This window comes from Oncorhynchus masou, chromosome 18 (assembly GCF_036934945.1).
Source record: "Oncorhynchus masou masou isolate Uvic2021 chromosome 18, UVic_Omas_1.1, whole genome shotgun sequence".
Taxonomy (NCBI): Eukaryota; Metazoa; Chordata; class Actinopteri; order Salmoniformes; family Salmonidae; genus Oncorhynchus; species Oncorhynchus masou.
The window spans coordinates 61,448,988-61,467,620 of record NC_088229.1 but is presented as its reverse complement, the minus strand read 5'-3'; the positions used below and the strand labels follow the sequence as shown (position 1 = coordinate 61,467,620).

The window sequence follows — 18,633 nt, the reverse complement described above, 5'->3', positions numbered from 1 at the left end:
AATAAATGTATCATATAGTGTGTGTGTGGCAGGCTTACAATGATGCCAAAAAACAACATTTGAGAGTGCGCTGACCCTGGTGCTAGAGGGGGTACGCAGCTGGATTGAATGTTTAACGGGGTACTGGACTATAAAAGGTTTAGGAACCACTGCCCTAAAGGATGTGCATGTACCTCAGTGCGATTTCTGGGATGTGAAAATGAGCCGTGGATAATTTCTTATTGTTCCAATAACACTCTCTTCTTCGACATATGTACTAAAAGTATATATTATAGGTAGGCTTGGCCTATTTCAATTCCACATCATAAATGGTGTACGTTGGATTGCAGTTCCTGATAATGAAAATGTAATTGTGTTTTCATTCTGTGTTAGGTTATTTACATTTTTCAGAAGACAGCCAAAACATTTCCCCAATATCTGTGTTATCTGTGTTATCTGTGTTATCTGTGTTATCTGTGTTGCCAACAACAGGATGCATCTGGCTTTCAGGGATACAGTTTCATTCAACCTAGTTTCCTCTTCCGCTGGAAACCGGATGTGGAAACTCTGCTCGGGTGTTTCTTTTACGTCTTTCTACGTTAGCTTATCGTGTTGATATCATTTTGATTTGAACTTTCCATCTCTCTCTTCTAGATTATATTCTACGAGGACAAGAACTTCCAGGGCCGCCACTATGAGTGCAGCAACGACTGTGCTGAGATGCACAACCACTTCAGCCGCTGTAACTCTATAAAGGTGGACAGTGGCTGTTGGGTGGCCTACGAGAAGCCCAACTACACTGGCTACCAGTACATGCTGAACAAGGGCGAGTACCCTGACTACCAGCGCTGGGCTGGCTTCAACGACTGCATCCGCTCCTGCCGTATGGTGCCCCCTGTGAGTGTACCACATCGTGTGTCCTCAGTCCCATTTTGTTTTCAGTCCCTTGAGCTGAGGGCTTCAGTGTCTACTGTTTTTTTTTTCTTTCTTAGCATTTATTGTAATTACTTGGCTAGATTCTTACTGATATTTGGCTGAGGCTATGACAAATAGATTCACAAATGCCAACCAACACCTTTTTTTAACACAGTCAATTTCTTCTTCACAAATGTCATGGTTCAGGTTATATTTCATTCTCATTATAGTACACTTACATTAACGCCTATATACTGTCTGCGTATCATTTAATATATCCATTGTCCATTTTGTCTGTCTTCTTCTTTCCCAGTATCGAGGAAACTACAGGATGAAGATCTACGAGCGCTCTGACTTCAGGGGTCAGAACATGGAGATGATGGAGGACTGCCCCGACCTGCACGAGAGCTTCCACAGCCGCGACATCTCCTCCGCCAACGTCATGGAGGGTTACTGGATCCTCCACGAGCACCCTCACTACAGGGGTCGTCAGTACTTCCTTCGCCCTGGCGAGTACAGGAGGCACAACGAGTGGGGAAGCTCCAGCCCCACCATCGGCTCCCTGAGACGTGTCACCGAGACCCCCTGAAGGTCAATCGAGACCCCCCTCTTCCTCCCCTAATGCAGCCAAATTCTAAATTCTGTATTGAAGCCCTAACCTCTATTGCTAGCACTGTTTGACTATTGTGTATCTACTGTGGTCATCTGACACTGAAATCACATTAATGTGATTGGGGGTTTTGTTCCATTTGGTGTTGGGTCTTCGCTGCTTTGCTTAGACTGGGAAAGTAGACCTCGGTGCTCAGGCGATGCTCGTATGGCAACGGTGATGGTCTCTCTAGCTTTGGTTGCTGCAGAGCAAAATGATATGCTTTGCCAGTCCCCAACCCCCTGTCCTATAGGAACCAAAATAAATGAAAAGTTGAGAAAAGTCAACCAAGGAGCCTTTTGTTTTTATTAACTACTGTCATTATCAAAATAGGTTACAGGAACAGTCTTGTTTTGCATACTTTTATTAAAGTTCATTATTTGGCATTTTAAACATAAGCCATGGAGTTGGATAGCCATAGAGGCATACACATCAAGGTCCAACTCTGCAGACTGTTGTGACATCATCATCATCCCCCGATACACAAAGCAAAATGAACACGGAAACATTATTATTTGAAGCCGGTAATTAAAGAACAAAAAAAGGGTATCTGAGGATGGGCATGTAGGAGTCTTTATGAGATCACATGGTGCTGAGCAGGGGCTTAGGGTCCATGAAAGAAGCCCGTATTAGACCCACATCACAGGGCTAGCGCCAACTCAAAGGGGAAGAGTCAATGTGTCCTGGTACTAGCCCCGAGCATCAAGCTCTCTCAGAACAAAAAAACTAAACCAAGTCTGCTTCCCTGCTCATGCATTTTTCAGCAGCCAGTGTGATAAGGAACCCTTTCAGAAATAAACATCAATTATTGAAATTGTTAATTAGACGCCCATAATTGGTGAAGATACACATGAATAAATAACTTTGACAATTAATTATTGATTAAAAAAATTGAAGCCCAGCTGGGAACACTTTTGAGTCTCTTTCGATCAAACAAAACAAGAAATATAAGTTTTGGCCTTGAGTAATGTTCAATTAAAGACCGGTCGACTTTGCTGTAAAAGTCCAGTGACTTGCCATGCGTCCTCTGATATATGTGGACTCCAATCCCCACGGTCATCAGTGCGTCAACAGGGTGAAACATGGGATCTGGCTCTGCCTAAACGGGGAAACGTTCGACAAAAGATTCACAGGGTGCTTGGCGTCTAGCGTAAATGTAAGTTAATGCAGGGGGTCCTGACATGATTCAAATCTAGTATCAACCATGTACGTTATGTTTGTGTGTCTCAGTACGTTTACCTCTGTACACTCTACATGCAAAGAACATGCATACTACAGGCCTGACTTGGCCGGCCAAAAGCTGCATGATCCCTCATCAATAGACTATTCTAGAACAGCAAAATATCCATGTATCAGACTCTCTACCTCTGCAAGTCATTAATACAATACTTTCCATTACAAATATTAAGCTTCTTCCATAGAAGTACCAAAACAGTGAGATCTGACAATATCCTGTCTTTTCATCATTTATTCTTCATCAATGTACCCTTTGGACTTGTGGAGGGCTGATTGAAGGGTAAGTAGTGCGTTTTGGAGGATGAATTCTTTAGCTGAGAGAAGAACCACAGAAGAGCCGACTCTGTGATTCCATTATTAGTCTCAGTTCTCTCCCTCTTTCTTTTCATTTCTGATAGCTGGATAATTAAACCTCTGTAGTATTGTCTTCCATCTTCCATGTCCCACTTACGGAAAAGCCTTATTCCCAGATGAGAACCATTAAAAAGTCCCTTTTTTGACGTCTGTTTTCAGATCAGTATTCCATCTTTGGTGCTAATTTGTTATTTGTGTTAGTAGAAAAGAGTGGTGGAAGGACAGAGACGAACATACATGTAAAATCATTGGCATTCTTGAGTTATTCATCTCCTAATCAAAGGAGCAGAGAAAAATGAAAATCCCATTGTTATTCACCAAAAACTTTTATTCTACAATATGGTCTACAAATTACAAAAAAAAAAAAAACAGAACTGATCTGTAGTGTGCGTCGCTTGACATCAGATATAAAGCTCATAAGCTGGAACGTAACATCAGCGCTGTATCTTAAGGCAGTAGTCCCCTGAAGGAGATGGAAAGCAGCTCTTGTATCTGACAGAGGCTCTGGGCACTGTAAAGTCGACGTAAATAGACAGTGTGGGGAAAAAAAGCAAAAGCAGGAGAATAAAGCATTTGCATTCAAAAGGACATAAAAAGTTTAGAGGAAAAGAGAGAAATTTAAAAAAAGGACGTGCTTTCTTACAGAATTAAATCTAACTTGAATGCTTATGAATAAGATTGGGTCAATAAATGGTTTTATTCATCCATATCTATGACAAAACACATTTAAGGTTATTAAATATTGTTTATCCAATGGTTCATCACTGGTCATTTAACTGCATATAAGGATTGTGTTGGTAGAACTGAAAAACAATGTAGTATTAACGTTAATAGCAATTCATAGAATTTGTGGCCTTTAGGACCTATAATTCAAGCCCAATTTAAATGACACATGAGTAACTTTCCTAACTTAGGTTGAGCTTTAAACCTAGCATCAACACTGTTTGGTTGTGCAGTCATTTCACCGAACCAATACTTTGAGGGTAAGGGTCTCATCTGATAGAGCACAGCACAACAGCCCAATCAATAGGAACTTAAACCAAGAGGGGAGCCTCTTGATAGAGATAATAACACGGATGTAAACTAGCTTAAGCAAAAATTCCCTTTAAGTGTGGGTCCTGGAGAGCATATTTACCAAACTCATCACTACAGCGCATAAGATCTAGACCAATTAATGTCTAGACCAATGGTGTGAGACCTTCTACAGTCTAATAGGGTCAATGTAACCAATCATGAGTTGATTCACTGAATACTGAGTGAGGTAATCACGGCAATAAAACTTTTGAGAGCTGATGTAGAATTAATGTAAACTCTGATCCAGATCGAATGAATATGACAATGGGATTGTTTCTTTGGTACCAGGGGAAAACTTCTCTCATGAAGTGGTTAAGTGTGTTTAGGTGTGTCTCTAGTTGGAGGTCCTCTGTCATTCCTCACTCTGGGCAGCTATCTGTCTGGGCTGTGGCTGTGTGACTGGCAAATTCTCGTGGAGGTACTCCATGGTGCCCTGTTCAGAGAAGTCTGCAGCAGTGTGGCCGTCTCCTCTCAGGACCCACTTAGTGGTGAGGAGACCCTCCAGGCCCACGGGGCCCCGGGCATGGATACGAGCTGTGCTGATGCCCACCTCAGCACCTAGAAGAAGGAGGGAGACAGATAATGAGTGAGTGAGTAGGGTAGTTGAACAGTAAGTGAGGTGATAAAAAAAGTAAATAATGAATGCATACCCAGTCCGAAGCGGTATCCGTCTGCGAATCGCGAACTGACGTTCCAGAACACACAAGCACTGTCCAGCTGCTGCAGGAACCGCTCCGCTGTGTCCTCTGTAAGAATCATCATCATCATCATCCTCATCATCACAACAACTACCATCATCTTCATAGTCAACTACCATGGTTGTCACTGTCATCATCATTAAACATCAACATCTCTCTTCAGCTATATACAGTATATTTCTTCTATTACACAAAATGGAGAATTCAATGTGGTTCTACGTGTTGTACAATCTGTGGCCACTAGATGGTAGAACTGAGGCAGAAATGCTCTGTCTGCAGGGAACCGACTAAAAAAACATGTATAATCCAACCTGTATTGGATATTGTCAGTAAAGTACTCAATCAAAATGAATTATCAAACTTGAGTGGACATTAACATTTAAGATGATAAATCATATAACTAAATATAAATTAATAACACTGTTCCCTTAGCAAAACCTGTTCTACATTCAAATCAGTTCTGTCCCCTTCAAAGTAGTCTCATAGGGAGGTTGTACACTGAGGCAAAAAGTGCTGTCATCACTTTGAGAAAGAAGTGGTAGGAAGATTGAAGGACAGGTCTCTCTTGAAAGAGAGATGTGGTCTCTCTCACCCAGACTAATCTGGGTGAATCAACGTGATAAAACAAAAAAATGTGAAAAAGAAAAGCAGAAACGTCTCACAACAATTACAGACAGACAGCCCTACCGTTTTCAGTCACAATGACGTCGGTGTGGGAGCTGCCATATCTGTGGATATGGTCTATAGCTTCCTGCATACTGTCCACCACCTCGATGCAGCACTCCAGATCCCCGTACTCTGTCCTCAGAGACTTGACCTCTGATGGGCTGAAGGTCAGGTTGGAGGCAAACCTGGGGCCAGCGTGAATCTTCACCTAGAAGGGGGTCACACACGGGAGGGGTCATCATTACATAAAACGAGCAGTCAATTAATCGGGGAGTTAAGATTGACTGATTGCTAAACTGGTTGAGTCAGACAACTTGCTTGGATCTAGGGTTACAAAGGGAGGGTATATTACCAGTAACTTTCAAAGTTTACCAGTAAACTGCTGGAATTGTTTTGAAACAGTCAAGGATTTGATGGAATTTTCCTAACATGTAAAATATATAAACTAATAAAATAAGATTACATTTTTTTTCTAAATAGAATAACATAGCTGTTAAACATCCTAAATATAGCCCATCAACTGAAATATGAGTGTTTCAGCATGGAATGTTCTTTATATTGTTTTACACACATGCATTTATTTTACTATATGTCTTTGTTGGTAATGTTTTTACACCAAACTGGTAATGTTTTTACACCAAACTGCTGGCAGTTGTGAAAAAAAGACAGTGGAGGTTGAAGATTTGCAGAAATAATTCCAAATTATGTCATTGTTGATTAGATGGTTTTTTTATAGGAAATATTTTCTCTTCTTTAAAGTTGAAGTATAAATGACCAAAGTTTCCATAGAGTGCAATAGATTGATCTGCTATTGTGAAACACAACCTAACTTTTAGTGATACTTGGTAGTCTGTCTTCTTATTATGGTTATCATCAACTGCATAGTAAGCTGTTAGTGTTCATTTTTGTGAATTTGGTTTGAGGAGCATAAATCAACAATGAGACATGATTAATGTGGTTAATTAACACATGTAAACCCATATACCTCACCCCAACACCAGGGAAAGAAAAGGAATATTTGATAATAAGTAAAATGTAACAAACCACATCACCAAACAACCAGTCAGTTAGTCATTTAACCAAGCCTTTGAGTGTTTTCAACCTGTATTTTAGTTGGAGAAAAGGAGAATAATATCATTTTATGTCAGTGTGTCTGTACCTGTGTATTTGTTTTGTGTGTGGTCTTACCTGTTCGGTGTGGAGCATGTCTATGATCTGGTCAAACAGAGGAGTCCTGAGTATGTCCCTGTGAACCAACAGTGTTTCCATAGCATTGCAGGCCGCAGGATAGTCACATTTAGAGTCTCTGACTAGAGAGAGAAAATGTCAATCAATCACTTCCTTCTCCTTCATTGGTTGTAAAACAACCATTCAATTATGTGGGCGTGTCTGTGTCAGACCTGGGTTCAAATACCAGTTAAAAGGTATTTCAATTACTTTCAAATGCATTACATTAAGTATTTAGATATTTTTTCTTAGAAAGTACATCAGGTAGTTGAATATTTGGAAAAGTATTGGCATCTCTTTGACAATACAGACAAGTGTCACAACTTCCGCCGAAGTTGGTCCCTCTCCTTGTTTGGGCGGCATTCGGTGGTCGACGTCACCGGTTTTCTAGCCGCCACCGATCCACTTTTAATTTTCCATTTGTTTTCTTCATTGTACACACCTGGTTTCCATTCCCATAATTACGTTCCTTATTTAACCCTCTGGTTCCCCCCATGGTTTTGTGCGTGTTTGTTCTGTGTTCAGCGGTCGCTTATATTTGTGAGCTGGTATATTTTCCCTGTGTGGAATATTTTGCTGTTTTGTTGAGTAAAGTCCGTTCTTACTCATTCTCTGTGTCCTGCCCCTGACTCCGTCCCACCTGCTGCACATTGACTCTTAACAACAATTATATTTTCTAATACAAATATTTAAATACTCCCATACATTTGAACCAGGTCTGTTTAGTCATAGGGAAATTTGAAATATACTCAGAAACAGTTTCAAATAGTATTTTTTAAATACTTCAAAGTGGTAGCTGATTTGGCTACTTCATTTGAAAATACTAAAATACACAAAATACGTTTTTAAAATACAAATAATCAAATTAGCATGTATTCGAACCCAGGTCTGGCCTATGTGCGTCTGTGTGTGTTGTCCCACTGACCGATCTTGATGACCTTGTCGATGGCGGCCTCCGAGTCGATGTAGACGTGGCAGATGCCTTCACTGTGGCCCAGAACTGGGATGCCCTTGGCTGCGCTCTGAATGTTCTTGACCAGCTGGGATGAGCCTCGCGGGATGATCAGGTCTATCATCTCATCTAGTCTGCACAGGTCCTCCACCTCCTCACGGGTACTCACCTGGAACACACATAGAATATGTACACACAGTTACACACACAAAATGTGTATGCATTCCAATTACTAGCAGCAGATTGTCATATCCAGACTCAAAATAAACCCCTGTATTCTCGGATTTATTTTGTATTTTTCTATAAGGGAAATTCACTGTGCTACATTTGAATCACTCACCTTAGTAAATGAGGAATGAAAGGTTGCTTTTGCATGGTGTCTGACTGTATTTACTACTGGCAGAGTAACGCAGAATTACTCCGATTTCAGCATAACTTATGTTATTTAAATTACTTCCATGCTGTTTTTCTTAAATGGGATGTTTTTCCAGCTGATACTTACCAGCTGTACAGCCTCTTTGACCCAGTGGATATCCAGTGCTTCTTGGGTCAGCTCATGTAAGATGCGGTTGGTGTTGGCTGCTTCCTTGCCCCCCTTCGCCAGCAGAGCATTGCCGCTGGCTATGGCTAGAGCTGATACCTACACGCAAATGAGAACAACAGCCTTTTAGCCACAGAATTACAGTAACAGTCAAAAGTTTGGACACACCTACTCATTCAAGGGTTTTTCTTTATTTGTATGGTTTTCAACATTGTAGAATAATAGCGAAGACATCAAAACTATGAAATAACACACATGGAATCATGTAGTAACCAAAAAAGTGTTAAACAAATCAAAATGTATTCTATATTTGAGATTCTTCAAAGTAGCCACCCTTTGCCTTGTTGACAGCTTTGCACACACTTGGCATTCTCTCAACCAGCTTCATGAGGTAGTCTCCTGGAATACATTTCAATTAGCAGGTGTGCCTTGTTAAAAGTTAATTTGTGTAATTTATTTCCTTCTTAATGCGTTTGAGCCAATCAGTTGTGTTGTGACAAGGTAGGGGTGGTATACAGAAGATAGCCCTATTTGGTAAAAGACCAAGTCCATATAATGGCAAGAACATATCAAATAAGCAAAGACAAATGGCAGTCAATCATTACTTTAAGACATGAAGGTCAGTCAATCTGGAAAATGTCAAGAACTATAAACGTTTCTTCAAGTGCAGTCGCAAAAAACCATCAAGCGCTATGATAAAACTGGCTCTCATGAGGACCGTCACAGGAAAGGAAGTCCCAGAGTTACCTCTGCTGCAGACGATAAATTGACAAGATTACCAGCCTCAGAATTTGCAGGCCAAATAAATGCTCCAAGGTGTTCAAGTAACAGACACATCTCAACATCAACTGTTCAGAAGAGACTGTGTGAATCAGGCTTCATGGTTGAATTGCTGCAAAGAAACCCCTACTAAAGGACACCAATAATAATAAGAGACTTGCTTGGGCCAAGAAACACGAGCAATAGACATTAGACTGGTGGAAATCTGTCCTTTGGTCTGATGAGTCCAAATGTGATATTTTTGGTTCCAAACGCTGTGTCTTTGTGAGCCGCAGAGTAGGTGAACGTTTGATCTCCGCATGTGTGGTTCCCACCGTGAAACATGGAGGAGGTGTGATGGTGACCAGCATTACTACCACAGCATTCTGCACCCGATCTGGTTTGCTCTTAATGGGACTATCATTTGTTTTTCAACAGGACAATGACCCAACACACCTCCAGGCTGTGTAAGGGCTATTTGACCAAGAAGGAGAGTGATGGAGTGCTGCATCAGATGACCTGGCCTCCACAATCACCTGACCTCAACCCAATTGAGATGGTTTGGGATGAGTTGAACCGCAGAGTGAAGGAAAAGCAGCCAACACGTGCTCAGCATATGTCGGAACTCCTTCAAGCCTGTTGGAAAAGCATTTCAGGTGAAGCTGGTTGAGAGAATGCCAAGAGTGTGCAAAGCTGTCATCAAGGCAAAGGGTGGCTATTTCGACGAATCTAAAATATATTTTGATTTGTTTAACACTTGTTTGGTTACTACATGATTCCAAGTGTTATTTCATAGTTTTGATATCTTCACTATTATTCTACAATGTAGAAAATAGCAAAACTAAAGAAAAACCCTTGAATGAGTAGGTGTGTAAAAAACGTTCACTTTCACAGGTACTGAACATATAGCATGATCCCCAGCACGAACACCCCATCTTACCAAAAAAGGATCAGCAGTGCACAAACAGAACCCCAAACTCTCTCTCAAACACAGACGAGCCCAAACACACAGAAACACACACAAATTACCTGTGGCAAGCAGTCGGGACGGGCCTCGAAGATGACCAGCAGTACTCCTATGGGCACAGTGATCTGCTCTAGCTCTAAGTTGTGGGCTACTCTGGTCCTACGCAGCACTCTGCCCACACTGTCCTGAGAGGCCAGGGCTATCTGTCTCAGGCCTATAGCCAGGCTATTCAGCTTGGCCGGGGACAGGCTCAGACGGTTCAGCAAGGCTGACGACAACTGACCTGATAGGGGATGGAGACCACAAAGAATCCAATACAGCAGAAAACACCGAACGATCACTTTGACTACTCAGTTAGAGCAGCTCGTATATAGAGAACGTTTAAATGCAACCACACCCTCTAATTATCCACATCCTCACATAGTCACACAATGGGATGTTGACAAGTAAATGTCCCTACAAGTATGAGCTGGTTTGACAAATACCAGGAACCCATTCAGAGAGATAGACAAGATAGGAATAGTTACCTGCATTGACTGCTAGGTCCATGTCCATCTTGTTAGCAGCAAGGATCTCCTCCTTCTTCTCAACCAGCAGGTTTGCCAGGTGACAGATGATCTCACCTCTCTGGGGTGGAGATTATTCAATAAAATTAAACAAACCGCAGTAAGAATAGTGCTACTGACACTCCTGGGATCAGGTATACTGTATACTGTAGAACTGTGTATGAGGGTCTGACTGTATACTGTAGAACTGTGTATGAGGGTCTGACTGTATACTGTATAACTGTGTATGAGGGTCAGAATGTATACTGTATAACTGTGTATGAGGGTCTGAATGTATAATGTAGAACTGTGTATGAGGGTCTGAATGTATAATGTAGAACTGTGTATGAGGGTCTGACTGTATACTGTATAACTGTGTATGAGGGTCAGAATGTATACTGTATAACTGTGTATGAGGGTCTGAATGTATAATGTAGAACTGTGTATGAGGGTCTGACTATACTGAAGAACTGTGTACGAGGGTCTGACTGTATACTGTAGAACTGTGTACGAGGGTCTGAATGTATAATGTAGAACTGTGTACGAGGGTCTGAATGTATAATGTAGAACTGTGTATGAGGGTCTGACTGTATACTGTAGAACTGTGTGAATGTATAATGTAGAACTGTGTATGAGGGTCTGACTGTATACCGTAGAACTGTGTATGAGGGTCTGACTGTATATGAGGGTCTGAATGTATACTGTATAACTGTGTATGAGGGTCAGAATGTATAATGTAGAACTGTGTATGAGGGTCTGAATGTATAATGTAGAACTGTGTATGAGGGTCTGACTGTATAATGTAGAACTGTGTATGAGGGTCTGACTGTATAATGTAGAACTGTGTATGAGGGTCTGACTGTATACTGAAGAACTGTGTATGAGGGTCTGACTGTATACTGAAGAACTGTGTATGAGGGTCTGACTGTATAATGTAGAACTGTGTATGAGGGTCTGACTGTATACTGAAGAACTGTGTATGAGGGTCTGACTGTATACGAGGGTCTGACTGTATAATGTAGAACTGTGTATGAGGGTCTGACTGTATAATGTAGAACTGTGTATGAGGGTCTGACTGTATACTGTAGAACTGTGTATGAGGGTCTGAATGTACACTGTAGAACTGTGTATAAGGGTCTGACCTGTTCTGGATGAAGGGCTGCCAGGGTCCTGCCAGAATTGCGGGCCATCTCAGTCTGCTGCTCCACAGTGGGGCCTGGAGATAGACACTACAGTGATGAGCACAGGCAACACAAACCAACAACAAAAGGGACCAACATTCGCATGCATCATCATAACCATAGTCACGTGTAGCCATAGTCTGGATAATGTCGTGCTAGCCGAAACGACTAGAACGGTCAGCTGGATTCCAGAGGATCAGCTACATTTTGATTGGTTGTTAAATTTCAAGAACCCTCCCCGCACATGCCCATAGAAGGGCAGCACGTGTGTTATGTTCGTCACTGTTTTCCGAGTTGATGAAGGCAATGCAACTCTTCTGCTTGATCACTCAACGGACATTATCCCATATCTACCTGCAGGATATGGTAAATGTTTAGAGTATCAAGTGTGGCCGACTGTCTGCCATTTATTGAAATTAAAAGCCGCGACAAACCCGGCATATATCAACATATTTCGATGGGGTTTTAATCTGCGATTTCCCAGCCATCTTCACACACTTTTGAGCTCCACTCAAGCAAGGCATTTGATTGGTTTAACGTGTTGCGAGGCGTCACTGGTTTCCACCCCTTTGTAGCTACTTTCTGCCATAGACTTCACCAGGCTTTACCGATTAGGGAAGCCTGGTTCTCGATGAGGCTACGGTGACCATAATTATCATCATTATTTAGAATAACAAACAACTTCATCATAAGAACCACCATACTCATCATTGTGGTCCTCACCATAATTATCACCATTATCACTATGCTCATTGTTGTCATGGTGATCATCATCATCAATCTAATAGCCTTCATCATCAGCGTCTGTCACACAGAGATGACCCGGGGTGAACTCACCGGCAGGTTTGACCTCGGAGAAGAAGGTGCCCACTTTCTTGCCCTCCACGATGTCAGTGATGACGTGGCCCGTCACCTTGGGGTGGGTGCCGTTGGCAATAACTACCGACGTGCCCCCCTGTAGGGCCCACAGGGCCGCCTTTACCTGGAAGTAGAGGGGGGGAGGGGGGGGACACTGACAATTTTCTATTCCCCACTTGTTTCTTAAGTAAAGATTTGGCCCCCAATGTAAAGACTTGCTTAACAGTGGGTTGAAGCCAAATCTCACACACATTGAGTTCAGAAGACTTTCACAAAACCTTATTACAGAGATGTCGACCTAGACACTCTGTAGTCCTCCACTCTTACAGGTTTTGATCGACACACTTTCCTATTCTAATCTTCAGGTAACTGCAAAAATAATGGTAACACTTTAGTAAATGATGGATACAAAGTATATTGAAAACAGGTGCTTCCATAAAGGTGTGATCCCTGGGTTAATTAAGCAATTGACATCCCATCATGCTTAGGGGCAATGTATCAAAATGCTGGGCAAGCCACTATTTTGGCTACCATGGCTATCAATGCCCCTATCCACAGGGCACGAGGGGTCACTGAATGGTTTGATGAGCATGAAAACGATGTAAACCATATGTCATGGCCGCGGCCCTTGCAGAGCAAGGGGAACTACTACTTCAAGTGACGTCACCGATTGAAACGCTATTTAGCGCGCACCGCTAACTAAGCTAGCCGTTTCACAGCCGTGACAGAGGCAATACAAATATGATGTCGTGTCTTTACTATCATTAAATTAAAAGACTTAGTTTTCGGATGACTCTCTGTAATTATTATTACGCGAATTAAACTGATTAATCATGTAACTGTAATTAACTAGGAAGTCGGGGCACCAAGGAAAATATTCAGATTACAAAGTTATAATTTTCCTAATATAACTTTTCAGATATTTTCATATCTGATTAATAGTCTTCTGATTAATTCATTCTTCTTTACTGTGCTTCTACACCTGCATTGCTTGCTGTTTGGGGTTTTAGGCTGGGTTTCTGTACAGCACTTTGAGATATCAGCTGATGTACGAAGGGCTATATAAATACATTTGATTTGATACCTCACGTTAGTCTCATTCCAAACGTCGTAAATTGTTGGTTATCTGCACGAACCCAGTCTTCACTATGAGTCATCCAGACATCAATTGTCTTAAAAGCATTTATTTACCAACTAAGTAATTCACAGAAATGCATAAACAAACAGTAGATAGTTACAAGGAAATGATAACGGAGTTTCCCCAGTGGGATAAACCGGTATTGCGGCTTGGTGTACAAAAGGGAAGTGAGGGTTGACTGAGATAAGATTACACACAGTTGATAATAACAATTGAAATGCTAATCCTTTGCACAAGAACGCTCACTCATTCGGGAACAATTGCAATCAATATATATATTTACGCTCAGTGTGTCGTCGGGGTCTCTGTTTAAAAGTTTGTTTCTGTTGGAGAGTTTGTCCGCCCTCTCTTTGGTGGTTAGAATGGATAGTTCAGAGTATTTAGTTGACTAAAATGGCCCACTATTTTCATCATTTTGAGAATAACTAGACTAAATCTAAACATTGACATCTGTGTACATACCTTGGCCTCCATGCCTCCTATCCCCACCCTGGATTTTGTGCCGTAGGTGATCGACAGCTGGTCACCAGGGTAGAAGATGTCAATGAGTTTGGCGTCATCCGTTCCAGGAGGGCTGTCGTACAGTCCTACGAGAGATGGGAGGTAACTATGGTTACGTGATTGTTTACTTGCACAAAGATTACCTTGCAGTCCAATCCATCAGTGATATTTCCAAATACAACCAGGGTTGTGTTAATTAGGGCACGCAACGGAAAACGTTTGAAAACATTTTGCAATGGAAAATGTGTGTTTCCTATTGAACAAGTCCTGGTGGTCACTTCCTGTTTCAGTCTGTTTTCTTCCATTCTGTGCCTGACAAACACAACCCAAAATACCTGAAGTTCTCCCTCTTACATGAATTCTCCTAAATGAGCGTGTGTGGTTTTGACCCAGAGGGCTGGCAGATGGTGTGCTGCCTAACGGCAGGTAGCCTAGTGGTTAGAGCATTGGGCCATTAACCAAAAGGTTGCTAGATCGAATCCCCGAGCTGATAAGGTAAAAATCTGTTGTTCTGCCCCTGTTGTTCTGCCACGGCAGTTAACACACTGTTTCTAGGCCGTCATTGTAAATAAGAATTTGTTCTTAACTGACTTGCCAAGTTAAATAAAATGTTAAAAAAATAATAAATGTGTTGCTGTGTTAGCAGCGTACCTTCTACGTCAGAGAGAGCAATGAGGAGGTCTGCCTTCAGCTCCACAGCCAGGCGTGCCGCCAGGCTGTCATTGTCCTTTATACTGATGACCTGCAGGGGAGGGAAAAAAGGAGTTAGTCTCACAGCAAGAGATAGAAATTTATTGGGTCAAGGGTCAATGACCAGACTGTTTGTTTGTTATCAGTTGAAATTGAGGTCAGTGTATAAGAAAATACATCATCGAAATCGAAGCATTTCATGTTAAGCTATCGTTGATATTAGCTTGTCTACTGTGTGGTTTAGCAAAGCCACTGATACTACAATGTTTAGTCGTTTATTACTAGTAGTAGTGCGTTTTCAGCAGCAGAAGAACTTGTTAGTTCAGCCTGGGCTTGAGAACGGAGTATAGAAATGTGCTTCTACCTCCATTAGTCACCCCCAGACAGCCACACTTCTAGGCCCAGTCCGCCACCATCCAGAAGGGAACTAAAGCTATGCATGCACCCCTCCCATCTCCTCTAACCATCCCTGCATGCACATCTTTTGGGGGGAAAGGAGGGGTAGCGGGCAGGTAGAGCGAGGTGAGGCGGTGAAACATAATAGCTGTATGCTAGTATGCCTGCAGCTAACACTACTCCGCTATACACACCTCTCGCCCCTGTTCTTGCCACTCCGTTCCCCCCGTGCCCTTTACCCACGTTTACCCCCTGGAGGTCGCTGTTGGGCTCGGGCGGGGGCACCACGGCATCGTTGGTGTTGATAATGGGTACGATGTTCATGCGGAGCAGCTCCTGCAGCGTACTGTTCAGGTTCCGCCGCTTCTGGTCGTCATGGAAGTCCAGGTTGGTGACCAGGACCTGGGATTACATCAGAGCAAATCATGTTTCGATAAAACTTTATTGAGAGGTAATTGTGCTGAGTAACACAGTGTGAATTCAAATACATAGAGATAGCGTAGGTACCTGTGCAGTGCATGTGCTGTACTGGGTGAACATGGCCTCATACAGGGCCATCAGACCACTCTGTCCGGCTGCCGCACAGGCCCGCGCCTCCAAAACTGGTACTGACTGAAACCGACAGAGAGAGAGAGAGAAAGATTGAGAGAGGGAGGAATGTTTTGAGTTGATTTTATAATAAGTGATATCACCATGGTTTTTTTGCAGGTTGTATAAGACCTGGACTCATCATGTCTTTGCGCTGGTAAGGTTCTATAAGAAGTGGACTGTTGTCTCACCATGTCTTTGATCTTGTTCTGTCCAGAGTGCAGGGCCTGTCTGACACTCTGGGACAGCAGGATCTCATGCCTCAGTCTCTGCTTGCCGAAGGCCACCGCTCCGCTGGTGACGATCATCATCTCTCTCCCCTGGTTCTGTAGCATGGCCACCTGCAACACAACACAAAACACTTTCTACCTCATTGAGCCACATCGACAGCCTTTTAAGTATTCTTGCAACAATGAATAAACTACAATAAGCAGACAGTTGTTAAAAACACAAGCTTCAAGACATCTTGTGTGGAGGTCTTGTTATCCTGTCAGCCTTAAGACCTTCCTCACCTGCTCTACTACCGAGGCCAGCCTGCCCAGCGCCAGGCCGCACTCATCACCCCGGGTGACCACGGCGCTGCCCAGCTTGACCACAATCCTCTTGGCCTTGCGGAGCTCCCCGCGGTGGGTGAAGGAGTTACTGTTGGCACGCATCAGACCCACTGTGAGAAAGAATACACAATTTGGTGCTTTATAGTGTGAGTCTGAAGTGGAGATGGCGATGGCGATATGGACAAAAATCTATATTGCGCTAAATTACCTGAATTGATGCACTAACGATAAATAGAACGACACATTTACAACATGAATGTGCACCACAGTTGTTTTTCTGATGATCCTTTAAACTACTACTACTAGTTTGATGGTTGTAGCCATCAATTGTCCCGTTAACAATCACGCAGCAAACGTATTACATTTTCAAACGTCACATTTCTCTAGTATAGGCTACTTATCGCAATGAACGACATCAGCAGAATGCTTACGATGAATGATTGGTATGGTCGTTGTCGAGCATTTCTGGTTTATCGTCCCAGCTCTAGTCGGAAGCCCTGTTCAAATGCTTTAATACATGTATATTGCCTCCTCCCTTATTTGGATGAAAGATGAATTAAAGCAAAACCTAAATGATCAGCTTCATGCACATTTCACATATGCTTACATTGTGCTGTGCACACACACCATGTTAGCTTGAGACAATGTTCATAAACACTGTGCCTAACCAGCACATAACAGTACATCTCCTACAAGTAAGTTTGTGTGCTGGGTTCTGTTTTGGTCCATCACTGATTATGGAAAGTGTTAGGCTAAGAGCAGCCAGGAACCCCCCCTCCTAAATTCCCTGGTATCCATGGAGATGGAAAATGACAGGGTGCAAACTGCCACATCAGCATGGCAACCTCCAAAAGCCAGCGCTGACTGCACACATCTCTCCACTAAAGAGCAGCCAACCGCATGAGCGAGATAGGGAGAGAGGGAGATAGAAACTGAGGTGGGAGCAGAAAAAGACTAGGGTGCAGGGGTGAGGGGTAATAACAGAATCTGAGAGATAGATTGAGATGGACAAAAATGGATAGGCCTCCATTATCTTAAAGCTATCAATCTCATGTTAAGAGTGGTCCAGAAGGATAAACAAGTATACACAAGTACGCAAGATGATATCATTGAATGATCTGGACTTGATGAATTTAGGGAACTAGGCTATCCTTCTTGCTTGGGGAAATTATCATGTTATTACTAAAAAACTCAAGCTACTGAAATCATTGAAATTGTAATCACTGGAATAATAGCCTAGTATTTTCAACAGTTATCCTACAGAGACATCTATACATCTCTTCAATTACTGGTGCACGTAGGCCTATATTATGTGTGCGGGTATGTGAATGTATGTATACGTTTGCCCATCCCACTTGCCTTGCGTCAGTGCTTTGGCTAGACGAGGGAAGATGGTGGTGCGTTGAGTCCTGGGGCTCAGGGGGAGCCCGGCACGAAGAGACAGCCTCTGTAACAGCATGGTTAACTGACCCGAACTTTCAGCCGCTACAACAGCTAGAGGAGAGAGAGAGAGGTACATTAAATCACTTTCAATTCTTCCATGTTCTCTCTTTTCATTTCTTGAACTTGCAGAATTCACATCACAGCTAAACACTTCAAAAAAGTCACAGAAGTTAGTATTCCACGTTTTATTGAGTGACATAGTCTTTATGCACTTGGATAAAGAAAAGAAAAACTCACGGTGATACCTGCTTAGCATCCAAGTCCTGTTTATGTCTGTTATCCAGCCACGTCTATCAAGCCCATCTCCTTTGAAGTGGGCTACTGTCCAACATTCCAGACAGTAAAAACAAGAACTGCCCTCAACCAATGGCAGAGTCGAAGCCGGCCTAAATCACAGAAACTCCTCCCCCTCGTGTGCTTATATGAGGTAGCTGATGAAACTGTCCCTACTTGCAGCATCACTTATTACTACGTGCCCTTTCTTGATAAAAAAAAAACATTTTAAAAAGGGGGCTATCCCTAATAAAGAAACATATTTTTAGAAAATGTTTGTAATGTTTAAGAAAATAATGATAATATACAAATATCACACAATAACAGAAAAACATCACAGAAAGTTCAGTTTGTTAGCAAACATTAAATAAGAAATACAAATTCAGATATTTCCATAATAAGATATAAAATGACAATAAATCAAATAAAAAAGACAATAAATAACATAC

The 18,633-nt window shown here is 42.2% G+C and overlaps 2 protein-coding genes across 3 annotated transcripts; one reads left to right on the top strand and one right to left on the bottom strand.

Moving 5' to 3' along the window:
* The first annotated feature begins 566 nt into the window (after window positions 1-566).
* LOC135505060 (gamma-crystallin M2-like) lies at window positions 567-1,796 on the top strand. Its single transcript, XM_064924097.1, has 2 exons — window positions 567-876; window positions 1,208-1,796. Exons 1-2 carry the CDS (start codon window positions 700-702, stop codon window positions 1,481-1,483), a joined length of 453 nt encoding a protein of 150 aa, XP_064780169.1. The 5' UTR covers window positions 567-699; the 3' UTR covers window positions 1,484-1,796.
* Window positions 1,797-3,473: 1,677 nt separating this feature from the next.
* On the bottom strand, window positions 3,474-18,213 carry LOC135505061 (delta-1-pyrroline-5-carboxylate synthase-like). Of its 2 annotated transcripts, XM_064924099.1 has the most exons (18): window positions 18,149-18,213; window positions 17,828-17,962; window positions 16,427-16,578; window positions 16,106-16,255; window positions 15,834-15,938; window positions 15,576-15,728; window positions 14,892-14,982; window positions 14,202-14,326; window positions 12,581-12,725; window positions 11,705-11,778; window positions 10,545-10,644; window positions 10,080-10,300; window positions 8,253-8,390; window positions 7,724-7,919; window positions 6,760-6,881; window positions 5,593-5,779; window positions 4,858-4,953; window positions 3,474-4,765 (listed from the first exon to the last, which is right to left on the bottom strand). In XM_064924099.1, the coding sequence occupies exons 1-18, from the start codon at window positions 18,165-18,167 to the stop codon at window positions 4,560-4,562; spliced, it is 2,415 nt and encodes an 804-aa protein (XP_064780171.1). In that variant the 5' UTR covers window positions 18,168-18,213; the 3' UTR covers window positions 3,474-4,559. The 2 variants fall into 2 exon arrangements, with proteins under 2 accessions (XP_064780171.1, XP_064780172.1); XM_064924100.1 differs by lacking the exons at window positions 17,828-17,962; window positions 18,149-18,213 and having other exon boundaries at window positions 15,570-15,728; window positions 16,427-16,603.
* Between the last annotated feature and the right edge of the window lie 420 nt (window positions 18,214-18,633).